The sequence below is a fragment of the Neophocaena asiaeorientalis genome, unplaced genomic scaffold, assembly GCF_003031525.2.
Source record: "Neophocaena asiaeorientalis asiaeorientalis breed wild unplaced genomic scaffold, Neophocaena_asiaeorientalis_V1.1 scaffold503, whole genome shotgun sequence".
NCBI classification, from domain to species: Eukaryota; Metazoa; Chordata; class Mammalia; order Artiodactyla; family Phocoenidae; genus Neophocaena; species Neophocaena asiaeorientalis.
The window spans coordinates 1,787,030-1,811,676 of NW_020173710.1; the positions used below are offsets into that span (position 1 = coordinate 1,787,030).

Here is a 24,647-nt window from a genome sequence, read left to right on the forward strand (position 1 = left end):
CGCCTCGAACACCAGCCCGACAGACCAGAGGGCGACCGGCCAGGCGACGGCTCGGGGATCCTCGGGGACCGTGGGCTGGCTGCCAAGGGGGCCTCCTCTGTCCCGCTTTCCCGTTCCGCCTGAGGAGGGATGGGTGGTCTTTGCGGCCTCAAGGGCGATGTGGGCAGTCCCGCGCCTCGGGCCACACTAGGGCGCCCGAGTTCCCTCAGGGAACGACTCCCCCCTCCCCGACCCCCCGCGTCTGGACCCAGGAAGTGGACGCCAAGCCGCGGGTATTGCCCAGCTCAGGCCGGCTGCCAGGAGCTCGGCGGCGGGGCGCGGTGTCTGGCGAAGCGTGCCGGGGAGGAGGCGACAGGGCTGGGCAGACAGGGCTCTGGGATCCCAGGGTGCCCTGAGCCCCGCTCGGATGGGTGGAGGAGGGGGTGGGCTGGCGCCTCCACGTGTTGCATCTCCACCCGAGCTTGCAACAGGTAGTGGGGGAGGGGGAGGAACGAGACCCCGTGTGCCCAAGCAAAGCACAGTGTGTGCTGCAAGGAAAGGGACAGAGGAGACTGCAAACTCTTGACTGATGTCTTAAGAGCAAGTAATGGGCACCCAGGCGAACCCTCTGCACACCCCTAGGGGAAAAACCCCAACAAAGCCTGTTCCCGCAGCAGAAGGTGGAGCCCAGTCCCTGGGGAAGAGCAGGGCAGTATGACGTAGACAGGTGGCAGCCGCTTAAGCCCAGGTCTCCAAGGGAGGTTCCATTCCTTTCAGCCGACCCCCAAGGGCCACGAAAGCCCCTTCCTGCCCCCCTCCTCCTCCCCCTTTGTTGCTGTCACCACTTTCCCCTGGGGGTTCTTCCTTGCACCACTAGAGGAGTCAAAGTGAAAAATGTCAAGACTTCTTCACCCTTCTAAGAGGAAAGGGACCTCCGCAACAAAGAGTATCTTGGTGCCGGAAGATGGCCAGTCTCTCTTCCTTACTATTCGAAGTACTACACTCCCCTTCGGAAAAAAAGGAACCTGTCTCCCACCCCAGATTCAAAGTCTGGCAAGTTAGTAATGAGTCTGGCCAGCTAGCTAGACTTGAGCAGGTGCCTTCCCCTCTCTGGGCTTGATTTTCCTTGAAGAATGGGTTGATTGAGCCAGATGATCTCTAAAGGCCTTTCCATCCCTGGCATCTAGTGGTTCAGAGTATTGATGAGAGACAACCTCACTTTATTCCCAGAAGTCTTGTCCATTCACATCTGCCTATCTGTAATGAGAGGATGGAGGCTTGCAGATGCATTTCTGTTTTCTTCAGAAGAACTTCATGTATGCTGGGGTTTGTAGACAGAGATATCGCTGATATCACCGGGAGACTAACTTGGACTTGTCTTCCTGGTGGCAAGGATGGGGGTCACATCTGGCCATCCCCTTCTCCTTCCTCCCTGGCCTGTTTCCTTGTGGGCAATACCTCACCCAGAAGCCAGGCTGCCAGTTGCTAGCCACGGCCATGAAGCAGGGTGCGAGAGTTCCAGGGTGCGAGAGTCAAAGTTGCTAATGCATCACTGACACCACAGGCCCTCTAAGGAACTGCTTGAGAGAAGGGGAAAAATGACTTCTTTACAGTTGGGGAAGCTCAGACCCAGAGTGGCTGGGGGGTGTGGTAGGCAGGGCAATATTAGGGCTGGAGATCGAGCTTACCCCTTTGGGTCTCTAGCAGAAAAGTCCTAGATAACTTGCCATTTTGCTCAAGGTTTTTTTGTTGTTTGTTTGTTTGTTCTCATTTTGGCAGCTCCAAATGACCACTTGCTTTACAGCAACCGGTCTCAAATTTATTTCACCTTGGAGTCTCATGAGGATGCACTGCATGATGCGGAAATAGCATGTAAGCTCCGCCCCATGGGTTTTAAGGTGAGTGTGGGTTGGGAGGGATGGGAAGGAGTTGTACTGTGGACAGAAACTGGCAGGAAGGACTGCCTCCCTCACTCAGAGCAGGGAGAAGGCTCTTCAGAGGAGCCGGGGGGTCCCTTGACAAAGGGTGACTTAGGGATCTGCAAGGGAGCTGGATTCCTCCCCAACCTGATCTTCCACTGATGACCCGCACACAGAGCAGCCTGGGCCTTGTGACTCTCTAGAGCATGGACTTGGGAGCCAGACTGCCTGAGTTTATGTCCCAGCTCTGCTACTTTTACTAGCTGTGCGGCCTTGGCAAATTACCTAACCTCCCTGTACCTCATCTCCTCATCTATAAAATGAGGATATTCGAAGCATCTACTTCACAGGGTTTGTTGTGAGGATTACATGAGCTAATGCATGCAGATACTTAGAACAGTGCCTGGCACATAGCGTTGTATGTGTCTGCCATCAACAGCGTCGTTCTTTTCCCAGGACAGTAGAAACAGGAGGGAGAGAGAAGTATTGCTGGCTCGTTCTGCCATCTCAAGTCCTTAATGTAGTCAGTCAGCCTGCCGGTTCCCCTAAACATGTGGGTCACGTGGAGGGGTGGGGAGAAAGACAGGTTCAGCATCTCTCAAGATGCCAGGGTGCGAAGTGTCACTTTCTGCATCTCTGTCAGGCCTCAGGACTGGCCCTCAGCCACATTTCAATATTTTGTTTAGAAGATTAGATTTGAGCCTGGTCTCTACTACCCGCAAGCTAAGTGACCATGCGGAAGTCGCTTTACTCTCTGAACCCTAAGTGTCCTAGTTTGCAAAAGGAAGATCTTGCTGTCTGCCCTGATCGCCTCACAGGGATGCAGTGAGGGTTACAGGTGAGCATGGCCAAGAGACCATTCTGTGAGCTGTAACGCTGGCTCTTGGTGTGGTGCTCTCTCTACACAACCCCAACTCATCCAAGGCTGGGATCCCTTATCTGAATCCCGTGGGGCCAGATATGTTCAGAATCCAGAATGTTCCCAACCTCACAAAGCCCAGGTTTGAGCTCTGGACAGCGCCCCATAGTCACACACGCTATTTCTGCAGGATATTACACGAAAATACACACGAAGTGGGACAAAGACTGTAACACACATAGTTTTAGGTCAGGTTTTGCCACCTGATGATTCTGATGTCAAGCTTATGAAAATACTGGATTATCAGACTGTTTTCAAGATCTGGGAACTTCAGATAAAACATTGTGGAGCTGCATACTGGGCCATTAATGTCAGAGTGAATCTCGTATGTTCTTTCATGAGAAGGTTTTCATGAATGATGACGGATTAGTATATTCTCTTTCCCAAGGAGCACAATTACAGTTTATTCAAAGTCACCAAAGTCTTAACCCACAGGAGCTTCAGTGGGAGCTATTTCAGGCCTTGTAGTGGTGCAGGCCAGTGAGCTGCCTGGGCGTAAGAGGACTTCTCTTGCAACTCTTTCTGCTTAGGCCCCCTAAGGGTTGGGGCCTCGACAGTGCAGTGGGAAACAAGGCTGAGTAAGCAGTGGACCATCTTGGATGAAACAGGAAAAGTGACTTCCCCAGTGAAGGAAGAGTTGGTGGAAATATTAAACAGGAGTTCATTTCCCCAAAGTGCTGGCGTAAGCAGAGAGGCAGTGATGAGAGAACTCTGCTGACTTGGGGGTCGAGAGAAGACTTGAACGTTGCTTCTGATTCAGAGCCGCCTCACACCCTGATTTGCATATTTCCCACCGTTTCCATATGAAACGCCCTTGTGGGAGGAGTTCACCGCGTGCAGCCCTATTCCAGCCACCCAGCCAGGGCTCGTGCTTCTCAAATTCTCCTGCAGGCGGTGCAGCTCCAGGAGGGTGAGCTGGCGGCCCTGAGCAGCTGGAGTATATACGGGTGGCTGCTTGGTATGATTGGTCAGATCCCAAAGCCTCTCGAGGCTGCCAGCACTTATCCCCTCTAGCCGCCCTGAAATGTCACACAAGCCTTTCTCCTGAGGGCCCACGGAGCACTGCTGGGAAGATGCAACAAGCCATGCATCCGGCTCCAGAAGGAGGGGGAGTTCTTGGGGAGGCCCCCAAGAGGCTTGGAGCAGGGGCCACTGTTCAGGAAGGCAGATCCCGGCTGGCCCCTGTAGCCAGGCCCGAGCCGGAGGGCACCGCGGCCTGCAGAGGCGTGTCGGAAGGGGAGGCCCCGCATATTAGAGTGCCCAGCAGCTGCACCCTGCATTATTTCCTTCACTAAGTTACACTCGGGCTCAGCCGTGGAGCTGAGGGAGTGGGGAGCAGGCCCCTGAGGGGCAGCCTCCAAGCCAAGCTGCCAGGAGCACCTGTCCTAAGGCACGGAGAGGAGGCAGCCCTCCTCCCACCTCTTTTCTTTTTCCTCCCTCTTCCCCAGGATGCACCTCTCCTATCCCTTAGGGTTTCTCTCCCAGGGCAGTTGGGCTTGGACCCTGAGGAGCCCTAAAACTTCTTATGCTGTTTCAAGACGTGGCGAGGGGGCTGAGCCCACCGGAGCCAAAGCGTTTGCGCAGGCCCTGGTTAGCCCTCCAAAGGGCGGTCTGCTTCGCGGGGAGGGGCACAGTTCTAGTTCCAGCTTTGCTACTAGCTACCTTTGAGGTCTTGGAGAGATCACATGCCTTGGCTCACTTGGGCCTCTTCTGATGAATGATCAGTGAGTGTAGGTGGTCGCTCAGCAGGTAAGATGGACTAGGTCTCTGCTTGACAGGCCAGTTACCAGGAAGGTCCATCCAGGCAGGTCCTGAAACCTGGTTAGTATGTGCTCAAATGGGGGTTCTTGCTACATTTGGTACCTCCTCCAATACAGTGGTGGGGCTGGGAGAGAGGGAGGCAGAGGCACAGTGGTTGAGAATTTGGGCTTCGGTATCAGTCAGTCCCAGGCTCAAAACTTGATTCCACAATCTCTTATTATTTTGGGCGAGTCATTTCTCTGGATCTCAGTTTTATCTCCTTGAAAATGGGCTTCAGAACAGTTGCCTACCTAGTAGGGCTATAGATGAGATAGTCCTTTTAAAACCCTTCACACGACAATGAAAACCCACGAAGCAGTTAGCTGGTGTTACGAACGATAGCAGCATCAAGAGGTGGATAAGAATGGGATTGAATGCTCATGTTTTCTTCCAGGCACACTTCAGAAAAGCGCAAGCCTTAGCCACCCTAGGCAAGGTGGAGGAAGCACTAAGGGAGTTTCTATATTGTGTGTCCCTCGATGGAAAGAACAAAAGAGCAAGAGCTGAAGCCCAGAGGGTGAGTTGAGATGACGTCAGGTCCAGCTGCCCAGTGGGCCCCCACCCCTCTGTCTTCTCCGGGGTGGGGGGAGTGAGGGAACTGCCCTTCCTGGGATTGGGGGTCCTGAGTGGGTGGCTCCCTGGGTTGAGGGGACAGGAGCGAGACACAAGTGCCAACTGATGGCCCGGAAGCACCATCCTTTTGGCGTGTACAATCAGATCGAGCGGTTCCTGCATTTCCATAGGAGCTGGTGAGGGATGTTCTTGCTTCTTTGACTCGGGGTTTGGGTTGTCAGTGGGAAACAAACAAAACAAAATAAAACCAAATAAGTTAACATGGGGATGGAGGCCCCCTGAGGAGATTCTGGCTGTTGGCAAGAGGTCCTGTGTGTGAGGCTGCCCGCAGTTGTAGAACTTTTCTTTAGCTAAGTCACAGCTTCACCAGTCACACAGGGCAGCCAGCTCCTCAGAAGGGATGTTGGGTCCCATCTGCCCTGCCGTATGCAGAACTCCAACCTTCAGCTCCTTTGCTAGAAATAAAACACATACAGAATATAAGTCAAGGGCTATTACAATACATGCAAACAGTCATTCCAACTCTCGAGTCCTGGGAGAATGTGGATGTTACTGTTTAAATACTGGGCGCATTAGTGAAGGCTCAAGCATCCTCAATTCGTGGACTTCGTTGCTTACTGTTCTGCAATGTATTCTCACGGTCTGGCTGACTGGCCTGGAAGTTGGATGTTAACAATCAGTGGCGGCCTCTGCTCTCCCACTCCCTATTCACCGCCACGCCCCAAGTGCCTCTGTCCCGGTACAGTTTGGCAGAGCTGTGGATGAAGAAAGGGCGCAAGACACAGGAGTGGTTTCCGAAGGCCCCAGAAAGGAATCTTTAGCAAAATCAATGAACTAGGGGAAGCTGAGCTCTGGACGCTATGCCTGTCACAGAAGGTTTCTTTTCCGGGAAGTTGCTTTGGCCTGGTTAGTCAGAGCGCTGGTGGCAGAGAATTGCTCCAAGCTGTGGACCCTTTCCCAAATCTTAACTGCACTCCATAGTGTGAGTAATAATAATAATAGTAGCTAACATTTATTGAGCGTTTCCTGTGCACCCCACACTGTGCGATGGGCTTTATGGGGAAGATATAATTTAATTTCCCCAATGGCCCTATGAGGGTAGGTACTATTATTTATGCCCATGTTACAGATGAGACAGATGGGGAAGCTGAGGCTTGGTGACTTTCCTGAGGTCACACACCTAGTGATTGGTGAAAGAGCAAGGAGGCCTTGTCAGGAGTCTCAGCACCCACTGCTGGGGCTGGGGGGAGAGCAGCAATGGGATTATCCGGGTCTGGGATGGATGGACAAAGGCGATTAGAAGAACCTTGACTTTTGGGGACAGAGTGTGCAAAGGCCAAAAGAGGCAGGTGTTGGGCTCAGGAGTGAGTGGTTCCTTTATTCTCATTTGTCCATTTCCCAGTTGGCCTGAGAGGCTCTGGTATCATCAGTTGGGTTGATCTCTCTTTACAGCCCGATTTTACAGACCACCTAGTGTCATTTCCACAGCTGCCTTAGCGGGGCAGGGGAACACACTGTGCTAAGCTCTGAGACCCAAAGAGGCATAAGCCACAGTGTCAGTCCTCAAGGACCTACCTTACAATCTTGCACTTGTTATATAGTGTAATATAAATTTCAGACAATACAAGCGAGCATTTGCCTGTGACGAGTGTTCCAGAGTTCTGAAGCTGGGGTGAGTATTTAGAGGCGAATTTCCGCTGAGTGTGGCGAGGGCATGGCAGTTACTTAAGAACACTGAGGACCTCCGCTGTGCTTATTTACTGGATTGTTCCCATTCCAGGGATAAAGGTATGACAGAGATGGTCCAGGCTCACTTGGGATTAATTAGCTGCCTTAGCCACTCACAGGCCTGGGTTTCTTTTTAATGTTTGTATTTACCTCAGATTCTTTTTTGCCCTCTTGGGCCATTTGGGCCTTTCACAGGCAGACACCGAAGTGTCTTTGTTTTCCAAAGCCACTGAGAAGGCCTAGTCTATCTTAGGTATTAAAGGAAGAAGGTCAGAGCTGCTGTTACTTCTGCTTTGTTTCCTTCGAGTTCCCCCTCCGCCTCTCTTTCCCTCTCACCGCACTCTACCCTTTTATCCCTGTACCTTGGGATGCCCTATGGCTGATACTGTTCTTTTTGGGAGAATTCCAGGGAGATTGCTTCAGAAGTGGGTTGGTCCTGGTGGGCCACTCGGGAGGAGCCTCTGAAAGGTGGCATTTATGGCCCTGGTCGCTGTGAGTACCTCCCCACCTCACTCCTTTACCAACTCCTAGCTGGGAGGAGATAGAGGCATCTGTCTGAAGACCTTGGGTCTGAACCCTAGGCCTCTCCCTGGGCCCTGGGATGGCTAGTGTCTTAATTCAGTTCCATCCAGTGTGATGAGTATTTATTGGACATCTGTCACGTGCCCTCCAGAAGGTGACCATCTGGTTAGAGAGAAAGACTTACATCTGCAACGCATTTTGAGGCTAACACAAGACTGTGTAGTGTAAGGTGCTATCTTATGGTGCAGTCGAGAACACGGAAGGACAGGAGAGATCAGGGAGGCTGGGGGAGTAGGGGAAGGTAGTGCTGGAGCTGAGCCTTGAGGGATGAGCAGGGCTTGGCTATGTGGAAAGTGCTGGCAGAGAGAGTTTGGTCAGAGTTTCGGTCAGATTCTTCTGATGAGTTAATACCCTATTACCCAGAACAAAGGGTGGAGCGCCCTTTAGTGGGTCTCAGTGGCAAACTTGTGAATATGCTTTAGAAGTGAGTGACCTGCCTTCCTGTGTTGTGTTACACATGATAGATACATATGTATGCTGATAATTGGCGCTTTCACAGGGGAGAACTGAAACAAGGATGTGGGCAGCTGATGGCGCAGCGTCCGCGCGACCGCACATCTTTGTCTCGCGGTCCCTTCTGGGTCTTCTACCTGCCCCCGCACCACTGCCCCCAGCTTATCCATTGCAAAGGAAGCCAGCCATAGACTGGAACCGGCCTGCCCCCGGTCCTTGAAGATACCTGACATTCTCTGGAAAGTGAAGGCCAGAAACGGGGAGGAGAGACTAGGAGAAGAGGAAGGAAGGTTGGGTTCTGCTTTTCCGGACATTTCACTGCCGAAGGGATTCATGATCCGGGGCTGATGGAGGAGGGAGCAAAACGGGCAGGGTGGGAAGAAGTAGCGAGGAACCTCGATGACATTTGTCACCTTCTACCCATGGGGGTGTCGCCGACACGACTCCAGGTCCCCCAGCTGATGTTTCTCTCCCGTCTTCACCTCTGCCTCTTTCCTCCTAGGTAGGTTTTGAAATCCCCCTGCAGATATTTCTATGGAATGGCAGCAGCGGAGTGGTGGTTTGTACCTCTGGCTAGGGTGACAAAGGCATCTGTAGTGCCTTTTCAACATCCAGATTCTCGGGCCACACTTCAGACCTGGGGGAGCCGGGCATGGGAACTTAGAACCTGGACTTTCCCTAAGCTCCCCAGGCAATTCCGATGCGCTGAAGTGAGGACCCCTACCCCACTGTGTCGGGGTCTCTGGTCCAAGGCTTCCTCCCTAGAGTTTGGCCCCGCAAGCTGTGCCCTTTGCCCCTTCCTCCCCCCACCCTTCACCCAAGCACCTGTAGAAACTTAAGTAGTGAAGTCTTCTGTTTTATGTCACAGCTTCTCCTTAGTTTCTTTTCACCATCATTCCCGGGGGCTTCTCAGGAACATTCTCCCGATATCCTGAAGCTGTTGGCACCTCACCCTAGATTAAAGGAACACGTAGAGTCATTGGCTACTGAAGGCACCAGCCATAATCTACCAAAGTTGTCACAGGTAAAACTCCACTCACCCAGCTCGCTCGTGACTCTTCGTTTGGCTGTTTTGTGGGCAAACATGGGGAGTGAGCCCTCACTCTCCTACCTCATTCGGTTCCCGAGAAAGAAGAAATGGAGTCGCTCATGGCTGCGTTCTTTGCTAGAAGGCTATTTCCTAAAGATGAAATTGGATTTTAGGCGGGGGCCCGGGGTTGATGATTTATTACGTTCAGTTTTCAGTTCTTGGTCGGATCCAGCTGAAAGAGAGAGTTGACAGAACTAGAAAGGATCTGGCCCACTTCCCCTGGAACCCTTCAGTCTGGGTGGCTTTATCAGCTTAGGGGCGGAGCCTGGGAAGAGGGCCTGACAGCCCCTCCTTTCCTGCTTTTTGTTTGTGCAAGCTGCTCCCAGCTAAGTTGCTTGTGCAAAGACAACTCCATTTGATCCCCAAGGGGAGGTAATTTCATATTCCTGCACCGTGTCTTACACGTAAGTAGACTTCCAATACATATTTGGAGTGGGGGAGAGGGAAGCGACCTAGGAAGTCGCAGGTATTTGAGTCTTTGAAAACGATGGTCTCCAGGCCCTAGCTTTCCCAGCAGAGGGCAAGTGGGCAGAGGCTGGGACTCAGAAGGGCAGACATGAAGGCAGAGTTGAGCTCCGAAGGTCTAGGCACCGCGGGACCTCTGCCTGCCCACCATCTGTGATCCGTGTTCCTCCCCTGTATGTGAGCCCTGGGGTCTCTGTGGCTTCTTGGATTCTCTGACCGGTGAGAATCTTACATCTCCCTGACTTCTTTCCCCGCTCTGGAGAATGAATAAAATGCAGGTGTACCTGACTCAAAAAAGGGTGGGGGGGCAGAACTTAGAGTATCTCCTGAAATCAAGGCACCCCTAGTGCATCTCAGTACGTGTTTGAGATCATTATTACAGGATTGAGAGCCCTAACACTGAACCAAAGTCCCTGGAGTGACTTCTAATGGCAGCTCAATCTGAAATGAAGAAAAGTAGCACCCCTGGCTTTCCCATGTGAGCCCGCTGGGGAGCAGGGATTGGGTTTCCACCCAAACCTTGCCTTGCAAAGCGGTGTACCGTGTAGACTATGCCTGGGGCTCGTGGAAAGGATGCGGCAGTGCCATAGTGCTGAAAAAACCCCTGAACTCCCCAGGTTAGGGACTCAGAAAACCCACATCCTTTTTCTCCGTACCTCATCATTTTCTCCCAGCTGTGCACTGCCCATTTTTCATCTATCTACCAATTTTTTTGGTTGGAGTTGGAGGGGAGAAAACAGCATGAGCGTTTTGGCCCATGTGCTGTGGATGTGGAGTAGAGAGGGGTTCTCCAGGTAAACCTGCATGAACACCTTGTCATTGGATTTGTTTTTTTCTAGATCCTTCTCCTGGACAAAAATTCTTTAAAAGTCTAGAGACATTATGGATCGTTTTGCCAAATGATCTTGTCTCTTTTTCAGACTTCTCACCCAAAATCTAGTGAAAAGACTAATTTGTCCCTAGTTTGTTTGAGCAGTATAACACATAGTTCTGGAGCGTGAGGGCACTCGGCAGGCCTGTGAACACACCTGTGCCAGAGCCTTCCCGAAAGTTCTTTGGGAGCTGGGTGTGGGGCTCGAGGAGGGCCCGGAATGGCAGTGAGGGTGAGAGGAAGTACTGAGTGGCTGGATGTACCCTGGCTGTACTGCATGCCTTGGTTTCCCCCAGGTAGTGACTGGGGACTGATTTGGAGGGGAGCGGGGCCTGGCACTGCACTTGCCATTCCCCCCTTCAGCGCGGCCCAAAGACTCTCTCCCCACACGCCTTTCTGTCCTTGCCTCGGACAGAGGTTCCTCCGCTCCGCCCCAGCTGGGCCTGCCTGTGCCCTGTGACCGCCCATCAGTTAAGCTACACGTCCTCTAGATGATCAACACTGTGCGGTATCTTCTCATTGTGCCCCTGGGGAGAAGTATCAGAGGATGACGTTGGTCGTGAGTAGATCCTGATGTTCGGCTCTTCCTTTCCAGGAAACGCTGGAGCGCCCACATTGTTCTGGTCAGGAGACGGCAGCAGCCGGGGGCCACAGAGGCAGCCCGGTGAACCTCGTGCCGGTGCAAGGGGACAGGCAGCAAGACGGCCCCGAAGACCAGGACGGAGCGGAGGAGGCGGGGGCCGCTGCCTCTGCCCGAGCTGCCTCCAGCAAGACCGGCAAATGCCAGGGGAAGAAAAGGAAGCGCTGCCAAATCGAACCCCAAGACCCCGAGGTGCCTAGGAAAGCGTCTAAGGCAGGTGCGGACTCTCCCCGGGGGGCAAGCGGCTTGGAGGAGGGCCCGGCTCACCAGTATGTGGAGGTCCCTCACCCTCCACGGGAGGGCTCCGCGGCTCTGCACGGGGCCCAGCTCTCAGCTCTGCCGCCTCCGGGGTGCCTGTGGGGCTTCTGTGAGAGCACAGCGTCCAGTAGTGACATCTCATGCCCTCGATGGTGTCACCTCCTTCCAGGCCAGCCTCTGGCTACCCCCATCCCCATTCCGGGAACGTAGGACGAGGGCAGCGCGATCAGGCCTCACTCCGCTCCTTCCCAGTCGTGTTCCCGTAGGCAGGCATCTGAGAAGCGGCAGCCACAGCTTGATACCTTTCCCAGAGCGGCTGGCAGTGCCAAGATTCAGTGTCAGCTCTGAAGGCCTGGCTCAGTCCGCGGAGTTGCTGCCGCCGCCGCTTGTTGAGTGAGGCACCTGTTGCATTTGAAGGAAGCCCCCAGGGCTCCGGACGGTCCCTGACTTGCGCGTCTCTTTATGGGACTGTTGGAAGCCCGTGAGCGCCTGTTTCAGGGGACCCCATTCTCAGTGGCTCACGTGGCCACTAAATCAATTCTCTGGGAGGTGGTGAGAGTGGCAGGCTGAAAAAATAATTGGGTTCTTTTGCCTCAGAAGTGCTGTTTGTGAAACCAAGGTTGGTTCAGCTCTGACTTCTGCTCTCTAAACCACAGATCCTCCCACTGCTCCAGGGGCCAAACCTGCTCTCAGTGTTCCACTCGCATCTTTTGACGCCTCTGACCTTGAATGCTCCCTCTGTATGAGGTATGTGATGTGTACTGTCACTGCCTGAGTGTTCTTCCCCTCTGGTGTCGGGACTTGTCTGCTAGTGAACTACTGCTTGGTCGGTTAGCACGGAAAAGCGTGGTTCTAACAAAATGGAAGTCACGCCGTTAACTGTCACACGGGCTAGCTTGTGTCCCTTGCTTACAGAATGCATTCCCCGCACTCCTGACTTGGAAACACCTAGAGAGTGGGAAGGAAACGGTCTACTCAGAGGTCACAGACTGATGGCACACAGGCTGGATGTCTTTTGTTCGGCCTTCACGGGATTTGGGGGCTTGTGAATGTTTTGAGACAGGACACGCACTCCAGTTGGTCACGGCCCCCCTCCCATGGCCACTGCCTTACACCTGCCTTCCTCTCACATTTGCTCTGCTTTCCGGGCGCCTTGTAGGCGTTTAAGTTTGTGACCCTGGAACTAATCTCAACTGGCTACTTGATCAAGGTCTCAAAGCTCAAGGGCCAGTGTCAGCACCACAGGCCTATTGTTTGGAAGCCAAGAGAGGGCCTGACTAGTTTTTGTTCTGTGCCCTGCACAGCAGTCAGTAGTGGGCATGTACCACTTGGCCAAGCGTCTCTCCTCCACCCACTGCCACGTCATCTCTACTTTCTCAGACCTCTGGACACACAAATTATCCACATGCCTGCCCACCCTCCAACATACACAAAAAGGAAACTGCAACAGTAGTGGTCTGTGCAAAGAAATGACTTTCACTTGTTTCATTTCACAGCTGTGGCTTTGTGGCTAAGAGGAGCTGCTCCAAAGCCAGGGTGCCTGGGTTTCAACCGAGGCTCTGCCACTTACTGGCTGTTTGACCTGGAGCAAGTGACTTTCTCTGCCACTGTTTTCTCATGAGTAAAATAGAGAACAGTAGTACCTGCTCTATGGGCTTGTTATGATTGAGAAAATCTATTTAAGACACTTAGAATAGCGCTTGACATATAGTAAGTACTCAATAAACGTTAACTTTTTTTCCTAGACCAGAGGTTCTTTAACTTTAGGTCCATGGGCCCCTGAGGGGGTTCTATCTATGGATTCTAATAGATCTAAGAATTCCCTGCAGTTATATGTAAAAGTGTGTGTGTGTGTGTGTGTCTGTGTGCGTGTGAGTGAGTTTTCCAGGACGAGGTCCACAGCTTTCAGTAGATTCTCAAGTGTGCCTTATTCCCCCCAAAAGAGCTTTAAAAGGAGGCTGAGATATTTGCACAAAAGTTGTTAAGATGGTTGAACCAAGAGAAGAGAGGTCAAGAAAAATCTTTCGGTCCACCACACAGATGGATCCAGCCAGCGGAGGCTCCTCAGAGGTTTTCTTGCCCTTTACAAGCACATATGCCTTCCATGTCAATCCCAGGCATACTCGGAATGACTTTTCTTGTCCTCTGGATAAAAATGAGTAAGGTAGCCATTACCCGAATACATACTTTTTCTCTCTCTTAAAAAAATTAGAGTTGTCAGATTTGCTCATAAGCTCAGACAGACTCGATAAAGAAGGTAGCAGCAAGCCTTCCATATACTGTCTGAGTTTAGGTGGAGTGGGCGAGGGTAGGATGGGCTGTATAACCAGTTCCCCCTCCTCCTCACAACAACATAGCAGGTGGGTCGTGCCATTTGTCTGCTTGTCTTCCAAGCAGACAAATGGGCCTCCACAGGTAATAACGCCTTTGTGGCTCTCAGCCCGCGATGTGAGCCGTGGTCCTTCAGATGTCAGACTTTGATAGACTTGATTCAGCTCACTCAGAAAGCCTGGGTCTTTGGTGTACTTATCCTCCTTAACACTCCTCCCGGCATCCCGGGGACGCAGAATCAAACACGCAGACTCATCCTGTTTGTGTTTTCCCTGAGGGCTAAGACCTGAGGTTGAAGTTCTTTTGTTCCCTTTCCTCTGCTTTTCTCCCTTTCATCTTGTTTGTCCCTGGTCTCAACAGGGAGCTTCAGAGAAGGGTTAGAAATTTGGTCCAAGAAATAAACACCAAGAGGATAAGACCCCCTTCTAGTTGGCTCGCTCTGAGTTTAAAAGCCATTATTTCCCTTATCCTGCCCCTCTGTTCTAAATGAGACTTCAAAGCAAAAACCCATCTTTGCCTGGAGAAGTTATTGTATGGGCTGGTAAGTTACCGCGGCCGGGGGTGGGGTGGGTGGGACTCTAGCTGCTTTATGGTGAAAAGAAGCCTGCCAGGTCTAGAGAACGTTTCTGATCGCAAGGCTCTTACAACTGTAGCCCTAGTTCAAAAGCATGTAGATCCCCTTCCAACAGGGCTTGTCTCCAAGTCAGAAATCACATATTGACAGAGGCCATTTCAAATATATGCTTTAGCTTGAATTATTGCAGTCTTGGAAAAGCTCCTGTTTCTATCTCTCTTCAGTGTTTTTCTTTTTAAAATTGTTATTAGGATTATTATTACGTTCCGTTATGACCCTCATGTGTCTTTGGTGGAGAGGGTTTAAGGGTAGATATTTTCAAACAATCTGCCGGGTCATGAAACTATAGACATTTGTACCTCCTGTGCAGGTTTCTAGAATGAAATCCAGTGGCCGTGGTGCTGCGTTGGTGGAAGACAAGTTAGAGTGTGAATTTATTTGTTCTGATTCTAGAGGGAAAGTCCAGAGGGGCTTATAAATTCCTCAGGGAGAATGGTGGAGAGAGTGAATGGAACAGCTGTTGGAGGGTGAGCTAATGAGAAACTTGCCAGTCTCCATTCCGAGTTTCCCTTGCTGGATCCCTTGCTGGACGCGGAGAGCTGTGCTGAGGGAAGTCACTCTCTGCCCCTCAGTCTTTAGTGAGTGCAGATCCTCCCTTGGGACTTACCTGCTCCAGATATCCTAGCCCTGGGGGCCACCTCTGGGGCTGCTGTGGAGCAGGACTTTCGGGGTGACAAGGATATTTTGAGATGTGGAGCAAGAATGTTTGATATTTGAACCAGTTACCTAATGGCCCAGTGACCTCTTTGTCAATTGAAATGAAAAGCTTTATATTTAACCTAGTTTTAGCTGCTCAGTTCACTTTCTCTCTCTCTCTCTCTCCCCCTCCCCCCCCCTCCCCTGCCCCTCCCTCCTCCTCATTCCCTCTTTGCTCTCATTTGATAGCAGCAAAAGAGCACAATACAAGGATGTAACTGGTGGGAAAAGATAGCTATTTCCAGACAAGCCAAACATCTTATCCGGGCTGACATCTAACTGAAAGCATTATTATTACTGTTGCTTACTCCATCACTGTGACAATGTAAAATGCTTTCTTGTGAGAAAATCTGGCCCTACTCTGATTTATAAATGCCCCCCTGAAGTGTTTTCCGAAATCATTACCTAAACTGGTAAATAAAAGGGAGAGGGATTTGAGTATATATCTATTTCTAGCTCTATCTACATAGAGAGAGTTTCTCTCTCTCTGGCAGTGGGGAGAAGGAAGGGAGAGAGACAGAGGGAGAGAGGAAAGGGTGTGTGTGTGAGTGTGTACATCTACATGTACATGGATGGTATGTGTTCTAGATATAGATGAACACAACAGTCGTGGCTGTGTCATGTAGTGGAGAAGGAAGATGGGCTTGTGACTCACATGTGACTTAGAATCCCAAGCCCTGCTGCTTATTAGCTAGCTGTGTGACCTTGCGCAAGTTCTTTAACTTGTCTGAGTCCTAATTTCCTCAATAGTAAAACGGAGCTAGTCCAATTATTGCCTGTGACTGTATAAAGTTAATTTATGTGAAAAACAGTATTGTACACATCCAGGATAGCGAGAGAAATATATTCCATCTGTCCCCAGTCACTTTACTCAGTCAGCCTGAATATAGAAGTGGGTTGAGTATTGAAAGATGATATATTCTAAGCATCTGAACCTTGAATTATTTCAAAGCAATAATTATGCAGCATCTGTGGCAGCATTCTTGTTTGTGACCACTGAGATCAGAAGCATTTTAATCATAGCTCTTGCTCAGAGTTGCTGTATCCTTCTGTGTCTGTTTCATTCATCTGCTCATTAATTGTCAGTATTTATTGCAATTAATTGGCCAGCTATATCATTATTATTTGTATGTGGATTACATTCTTCAATGAACAAAAGGCTTGAAATTCTCAAGAAAAATAGTTTTGCAGATACAGATTCATCAGTCAGTCTTCATCGTTAGCGTCGTCAAGTAATGTATAAAAAGCATTCAGATTCATAGGTCTCAAATTACTGAGGAAATGAGATCATCTGCTTTGGCTGCTTCTAGGAGTTAGATCACAGCAGTAGTTCCCAAAATCAGCCTGCAAATCTCAATTTTGAAAAACACTTTAAATTGTGAAATAGACACAGTGGGAAAGTATGTAAAAATATGAATATATTCTCTTAACAAAATATTGTAAAGAGGATACTCATGGAACCCCTCTCAGCCCAAGAAATAAAACATTGCCAGGACTCCAGAAGCTGCCCGTGTGCCCCTTCCAAATCATGACACCCCCCCCCCGACACTGAAACCGCTATCTTGACAGCCTTGTATGTATCTCTAAACTGTGTAATTTCGTTTTTCCTATTTTTAAAAAAACTTCATATAAGTTGAATTATCCAGAACAGATTCTTTTTTTGTGGCTTCTTTTCCTCAGGATGAAGATTTATCCATGTTATTCCATGTAGGTGAAGTTCGTTCATTTTCATTAGTGTATAGTGTCCCATTGTATGAATCAACCAAAATCAGTTATATTCTGGATGGATATATGGGTTGTTTCTAGTTTAGGACTATTATGGACAACGTTACTATGAAGAGTTTTTATGTCTGCTGGTGCGTATATAACTCTTTGCCCAGTTTTGATTGGGTTATCTCCCTTTTTCTTACTGACTTGTAGGAGCTCTGTGTATGTTCTACATATAAGTCCTTTGTTAGTCACGTGTGCTGCAAATATCTTCTCCCGCTCTGGCTTGCCTTTTTGCTCTCTTAATGGCACCTTTCGACGTGCTAACAAGTTCTTAAGTTTAATGCAGTAACAATGATCAATCTTTTCATTTACAGTTAGCTTTCTCGTGTGTGTGTCCTGTTTAAGAAATCTTTTCCCCCCGCCCCGAGGTCAGAAAGATGTTCTATCTTGTCTTCTAAAAGCTGTACTGTTTGCCTTTCACATTTATTTTTACAGCCCACATGGAATTGCTTTTTGTGTATGGTGTGAGAGGCCGTCCAACTTCTTTGCCCCCTATGGATAGCCAACTATCCCGGATAGCATTATTGAGAATGCTATTTATGTATTGAAAATCCTCCCTCTGCTTTGAAGTGCCACACTTGTCATAAATCAAGAATCTGGGTCTCGGTCTATTTCTGGGTTTTCTTTTCTATTCCACGGATCTATTTGTCCTTGTGCTAGTCTTACTCTGTTTTAATCACTATATAGTAAGTTCTGATGTCTGGTAGAGCATGTCCTCCTACATTGCTGCTATTCAAAAGTGTCTCAGCTCTTCTTGGCCCTTTGCCTTGCCTTATAAAGTTTAGAAATCAACTTGCCAAGTTCCACAAAAACAAACAAACAAGTAAAATAACCCATTGGGGTTTTTATTGGGACTCAGTTAGGTCTTCTTTACTTTCTTTCAATGAAATGTTTACAGTTTCTTTCAATAGACGTCTCATAAACTTTTGTTAGATTTATTCCTGGGCACTCAATTTTCAAAAGCAATTGTAAATGTCATCTTTTCAAAAATGTATTCTCTCATGCTTGTTGCTGGTATATAGAGCTACAATTGAATGGTGTGTGTGTGTGTGTGTGTGTGTGTGTGTGTGTGTATTTCTCTAGCTTCTTTGCTAATTCTATCAATTCTTATTAATTCTAATAATCATTCTATCGATTCTTTTAGATTTTCTAAGTTCATCATCATACCATTTGTGAATAACAACAGATTTGTTTTTTCCCCTTTTAAGTCCTCAAACTTTTTTCTCCTTGCCTTAGTACACTGGTTAGGACCGTCATCAAAGAGGTTTTCTGAAAATTAATTTTACTTTTTGACCAATTTAGTAACTAAAATTTATTAACTCGGTTAAACAAATTAACTGCTTTTTAAACAGGTTGATAACATTTAAAAAGTAGAAAACAGTAAATATATGAAAAATCTCTCTCCTAGCCCAGACCTTCATTGGCTTGTTAAAAATATCAAATCTCTGCTCCTCCCCTTGACCGCCTGAATTGTAAACTTTATCCAGTGAGACTTTGCCACGTCTGCGTTTTTAAAGTTCTACCTGGGACTCTGCTAATTAGGAAATCAACTTGCCAAGTTCCACAAAAACAAACAAACAAGTAAAATAACCCATTGGGGTTTTTATTGGGACTCAGTTAGGTCTTCTTTACTTTCTTTCAATGAAATGTTTACAGTTTCTTTCAATAGACGTCTCATAAACTTTTGTTAGATTTATTCCTGGGCACTCAATTTTCAAAAGCAATTGTAAATGTCATCTTTTCAAAAATGTATTCTCTCATGCTTGTTGCTGGTATATAGAGCTACAATTGAATGGTGTGTGTGTGTGTGTGTGTGTGTGTGTGTGTGTGTATTTCTCTAGCTTCTTTGCTAATTCTATCAATTCTTATTAATTCTAATAATCATTCTATCGATTCTTTTAGATTTTCTAAGTTCATCATCATACCATTTGTGAATAACAACAGATTTGTTTTTTCCCCTTTTAAGTCCTCAAACTTTTTTCTCCTTGCCTTAGTACACTGGTTAGGACCGTCATCAAAGAGGTTTTCTGAAAATTAATTTTACTTTTTGACCAATTTAGTAACTAAAATTTATTAACTCGGTTAAACAAATTAACTGCTTTTTAAACAGGTTGATAACATTTAAAAAGTAGAAAACAGTAAATATATGAAAAATCTCTCTCCTAGCCCAGACCTTCATTGGCTTGTTAAAAATATCAAATCTCTGCTCCTCCCCTTGACCGCCTGAATTGTAAACTTTATCCAGTGAGACTTTGCCACGTCTGCGTTTTTAAAGTTCTACCTGGGACTCTGCTAATTAGGTTTGGAGACCGATAGACTAGATTCACCTACGCAGAGGTTAGTAGGATCGCGTAATACAGTGATTCCCAACCCTGGCTACACGTTAAAACCACCCCAGGAGCTCGACAAATCCTGATGCCTGGCCCTTACCCTAGACCAACTGATCTGCGTCTCTGTAGGCGAGATCCTGGGCCTCTGTAGTTTTTTAAAGTTCCCCAGGTGATGGTGGGAGGGCGGTGGTCTGGGGAGGAGCAAGAGGGAGGGTTTACTCAGGGGCACAAGGAGACACTTGGGGGTGACAAGCATGGTTGTGGAGGTGGCCCCGTGGGTGTGTACGTGTGTCAGAACTTCTCAAGCTGTACGCTTAAAGTATGTGCAGTCTATACCTCTATGTCAATAATACATCTATAAAGCTATTTAAAGAAAAAGCAACACACGTTGTTCTCACACACAGCGGGGGTTGAGAATCACTGTTCTGACAGAAAAGGCACACTACTGGAAGGGGAAGTCGTGTACCTTTTCTTTTTCCATGTCATCTGCCAACAGTTGGCTGTGTACTCTTAGATCAACCACTTCATCCCCTCTGGATCTCAGTTTCATTCTGATGGGCGGGTTCGATTTTTTTCTCAAGCACTTTTCAGCTCTGACGCTGTGATTCCTCTGTTCAGCCTGGCTGTGCGGGCCAGGCTGCTGATGCACCTCCTGGCCACACGAGGGGGCTGCGCAGCCTGCAGCCTCTTCCTCTCGACTGAACACTCTTGTGAGGTCAAAATAGGCTGGTCAGGCGTCTTTCCCTTCTTTCTGTCCTCTTGGTGAGTGCGAGCTCCGCTTCTGAAGCATCATCTTCAGCTGCCCCCATCCAGTGGTCCTGCTGCAGGTGAGCCTTTCTTTAAGCAAAATAAATCCATGAATCTCTGAATGTACAGAACCGCTTTTTAAGAGCTCCTCAGATTGCTTTGAAAAAATAGACAGCTCCTGCAAAACAATTAAAATAGGATCTAATTAAAGTATGTGTATACATACACATGTATATATGTATGTGTCTGTCTGTCTATCCATCAGTAAGCACGTTAATAATATTACTCTGTTGTCCCTAGGAAAATGATCCATCCATGTAAAAGGCAGTTATGTTTGTTACAGGTGCAATTTTGAGATCCTTCAGGCTGTAAACATTGCTTAGGTGAAAAATGGAATCACGGTTAGCAAATAAGCCTAGTCTTTGTCCAGTGTAATATGATAGAAAGTACTTAAATATGGGAGTGTGTGTTTGTTTATCTATGTGTTTACATATATTCGGGTGAACAGGCTGGCTAAGTATTTCAGAATGGAATCTATTCAAGACACTCTGGGCATTCATCTTCATTTCTCTAGGACCTGACAGGGAAAAAAGTGCGGATGCCCTGGAAGAGACTGACTAGAACTAATGTTACAAAATGATCTAGCTATGTCCTAAATTTTAATAAATGCGTAATTTAATGCATTTAAATCCAGCTCAGAAATAAAAAGCAAATGCTTTTCTGAACTGCAACAACAGCAGGGTTTTTTTTTTTTTAAAAAAAAAGGAAAAAGAACCCCCTCCCACCCCGGCACATAGAATTTCCCAAATAATACTATAACACCTGAACATTGAATAGCTCTGTCTTTCATGTTTGGTCTGATTGCAGTTTTCTTGCCTTCTGATTCCTAAATTTCAGATTATTCTATGAGCCAGTCACAACACCTTGTGGACACACCTTTTGCTTAAAATGCCTTGAAAGATGCCTAGATCACAATGCGAAATGCCCACTGTGCAAAGATGGTCTTTCACAGGTAAAACGTTCTTTCTTTCTTGATTGGGTTAGCTTATTGGGAATTGGGTACGAAGACAGCATCCTATTGGATCCCAAGCCACTGCACTGTGCTAGAGCAAAACACCCCCTCAGACCATTTATTTCTCCTGTCTTAGAGCCACCCCTCCCCTCTCCACAAAGTCCTCCAGGGAAATGAGGCAACATCTAGCTTTATATGAACTGTCAGTAGTGAAATTAATTTGTGTTGGAAACAAAAGTATCAAAATGATGATAAACATGGATTCTTGTTCTAATCCCATCATGGCACCTGATTCACTGTCATGTTGGGTGAATCTTTTGTCCTCCCTGGGCTTGGACTAGATGAGCTCCGATGTCTCCTTATCATCAATGTTTATTCTGCGGTTTGAAGAGATCACTCCCAGGTCCCCAGGAAAACCTCACATACCTTCATTGTGGTCCTTGCCCCACTCCTCAGCTGCCACTGTACTTATTAGCAGACATTTGTCTGCTGGAAAATCTCTGGGGCTTCCAGATTCTCTAAAATGAATCACCCAAACTGCCACCTTTGTCTTTCAAATGGACTTGCTGTAATTTTCTATAGCACAAGCAGATCTGGGCATCCATCTTGTCCCCCCACCCCAGGGACTTGTGTGCCATATTTTACAATCAGTATAAATGTTCCTTGACCCCTGTCGTCCCTGAGGAGAGGTTGGAGATGATGCAAGACTATCTCTAGGTGAATGTAGATCCAGAGGAGTCATGTGTCAATCTTTCCCAACACCCCAACATTTAAAATAAGGGAAGGGAGTGAAATAATCATCCAGGATAGCCCTGAGGCTGTGTATTGGGCTGCGGGGCAGGGTCAACGTCATATCTGGCCTAGGTGAAGACGTGGTATTTGCTGTCCTGATTGTAGGTGAGAAGCCCATGGTCCTTATACTTCAATAATACATTGGTGTTGTGGCAACACTACAACATTCAGATTAACAGAAAGAAGGAAAAGCTGCCGTTAAAATTTTAGTATGTACGTTTACTGGGTTTTTGTTTCAGCATCAGCGGAGGAGTCACCTCCTTCTTGGAGAGGCTACCTCCTGAGTCATTGCTTTTCCCCAAAGACTGGGACTGGTCAAAGCAGCCGGTTTTTCTGCAGCCAGGCAATGGCAGTGGCTGAGAAGGCATCGTGGAGGCAGAGGCTGTGAGGTCCTGGACTTAGGGGCTAGAAGATATTCCCATCTATCTCTGTGTCTTCGCACAGGGTCACACTTGCACCATTTTCCAGAGAGAGAAATATCTTATTCCGATCATGTTCACTGCGGAATAGGCAGACGTAGCCCGTACTGGGAAAGGAAAAAATGTCTGAAGCCTGCCGTTTTATACTCAGGAGCTCCCCCTGCTGGGTCTGTGTGGCTGGTTTCCATAGCCAGCAGTTCTCTGCAGATGTTTTCGTTCCCATTGCCTGGTTCACACAAACACCCACTCCTTACAGATCCCTGGATATGCACGGACTAGGGGTGTTTGGGAGGAGAGTAATAGTGACAATTGACAACTGAGCCCGAGTTAGGTTATGAAATCAGGGTTTATAACATAAATCCAGTGATACCTAGACGGTATTATAAAAAAAAAATAGGCAAATGAAATCACCAGTATAGCTTTTCTTTTTAAAACTAAAGTTAGAGGAGAAAAAACTATATAATATATAGACTTGAAATATCCCGAAGCCCAAGCATTGGGTTGGGGTTGGGAGTGGGGCACAGCAGGAAAGGATCAATAATTGAAAATTGCTTTTTAGTTCCCTGAACCTTTTGACCACGGACTTTCAGCGTATCCCAGATGGAGACCATTTCTGGGAGCTTATAAACGCAATAATCAGGAAAAGGAAAGGAAAGGATTTTCTCCCTTTTTTGACAAGAATATGATCTCAATCAATTTCAGCGTTGTAGGAAAGCTATGACATTTTTAAAACTCCATTGCAGGTCTTTTCCCCTTTTTAAAAATAATTTTTCTAATTATAAAAGTAATTCATTGCATGTGGGGTTTTTTTAAGCTAAACTCTAACCTCCAGAGAATATATACACTATGATAGTATCAGCTGCCAATGTGTGGGTCTAAATTACTCCAGTATGTGGGACGTTTAACTGTTCTACTGATTACATCAGAAGTGCTTTGTGTTTTTCTGATGACTGCATAATATCTAATTGCTTTGTTCCCCGTATAGTGCTTGGCATCAAGAAAATACAGTAAAAATGTCATAATGGAAGAGCTAATAGCTAAATTCCTTCCAGAAGAACTCAAGGAACGAAGAAGGCTTTATGAAGAGGAAATGGAAGAACTTTCTAAGTATGCATATGCACATTGCTGTACATTCCCTCCTAACTCCTCATTTAGTGATACCATGTTGGTAGCTTGAAATTGGCCACAGTGAGAGTATTTACACCGCAGAAATCGGCAAACGCTGTAACAAGGGCTTACCCGCTCCATCCCCAGAAAGCCAGTTGTTCATTTACCAGCACCCACCGAAGAAGCCTAAGCCGAACCACTGACCAGGTCACATATTGGCACCAGTAACTGGGTATCACGGATACCAAATTATTGGAGCAGTTTAATCAGGGGGGCTTAATGAAGTGCAGTTGACCCTTAAACAACATGGATTTGAACTGCGCGGTTCCACTTATACGTGGATCTTTTTCAGTAGTAAATATTATAGTCCTACACTATCCGATCCGTGGTTGGTTGAATCCACGAATGCAGAACCGCGGATACAGAGGAACTTCGGATACCGAGGGCGACTCTTAAGTTATATGCTGATTTTCAACCGGGCAGAGGGTTGGCACCCCTAACCTCCGTGTTGTTCAAGGGTCAGCTGTATCCAGAAGACGGTTTTCAGGTACATAAGGAGGTTCTATGAGGTTAAGAACTTTGATATCAGCCAGACCTGGGCTTATGACGCAGTTTTGCCACAAAGTGAGTATACTTCATGACCCTAGGCAGGTCACTTAACGTCTCTGGGCCTCAGTCTCCTCATCTGTAACTTGGGGATAATAATAGACTTGTTACGAAGGTCGGATGAGCTAGTGCGTAGTAAGCACTTAATAAAAGCAATAGTAGGAATGCTGCTTGTTACTATGCTTCCTCTTCCATCACAGGTATTGTGAGAGGTAGAGAGTGGGGGTGGAGAAAGAAGCAAGGGTCCAAGCTCTCTGCCTGGCTGGAAGAACAACTCACCTAGCAGAAAAAGCAGGAAGGAAATCACTAATTTCTGTCTCTCATACTGCTGACCCCCCATCTCCCCATCCCTGGTGGAATTCTCACAGCATTCTGGGGGCAGAGTTCCCGATGGCAAAAGCTGTTCTGGTTTTGTGCTCACCCTGTAGAGAACATTTCTAAACTGCCACCGGTTTGTTTGTGCCTCTCACTTTGAATAACACGCTGTGCTGGGGAGCCAGAAATGAAATCGTTCTTTGCTCGTTAACATATTAGATCTACTCAAGGCACCTTTATCTTTATTTCTGATTCTTAAGTTCACCTTGAGTCTCTCTGGGCCCTCTTCTCAAATACCATTTAATGTCTGATTGGCAAACACTGGAATATACTAGGTGGATTTCTCTTAAAAGGAATCCTAAATTTAATCCTTTTGAGATTTGGGCAAGTGATCTTATATATCTATTGGTAAGTTTATGTTCAGATGTCCCTGTATTGGATTTACTAGACAAATAAAATAACAGTGATCCAGCAGGTTCCCCATCAGGCCACGTGTCTGAGTCTTCGTGGGCACATGTTGAGAGGCAGACTCGTAGGTGTGGATTTCAGAGCTGCTGCACCAGTGTCTCTGGGGGGGGTGCAGTGGCCTGTTGTCTGTGTTTAAGGGCCTC

General features: G+C 47.7%; 1 protein-coding gene across 5 annotated transcripts in view; it reads left to right on the forward strand.

Moving 5' to 3' along the window:
* Nucleotides 1–24,647, forward strand: part of LONRF3 (LON peptidase N-terminal domain and ring finger 3) — a 36,731-nt gene that overhangs the window by 1,770 nt on the left and 10,314 nt on the right. For 3 of the 5 annotated variants that reach the window (XM_024750590.1, XM_024750592.1, XM_024750593.1), the window contains exons 2-8: nucleotides 1,759–1,877; nucleotides 5,012–5,134; nucleotides 8,822–8,977; nucleotides 10,975–11,236; nucleotides 11,934–12,024; nucleotides 20,683–20,797; nucleotides 22,994–23,115. In XM_024750590.1, coding sequence (XP_024606358.1) covers nucleotides 1,759–1,877; nucleotides 5,012–5,134; nucleotides 8,822–8,977; nucleotides 10,975–11,236; nucleotides 11,934–12,024; nucleotides 20,683–20,797; nucleotides 22,994–23,115 — 988 coding nt within the window. The remainder of the gene's footprint in view (nucleotides 1–1,758; nucleotides 1,878–5,011; nucleotides 5,135–8,821; nucleotides 8,978–10,974; nucleotides 11,237–11,933; nucleotides 12,025–20,682; nucleotides 20,798–22,993; nucleotides 23,116–24,647) is intronic. The other 2 variants (XM_024750594.1, XM_024750595.1) reach the window with 1 other exon arrangement.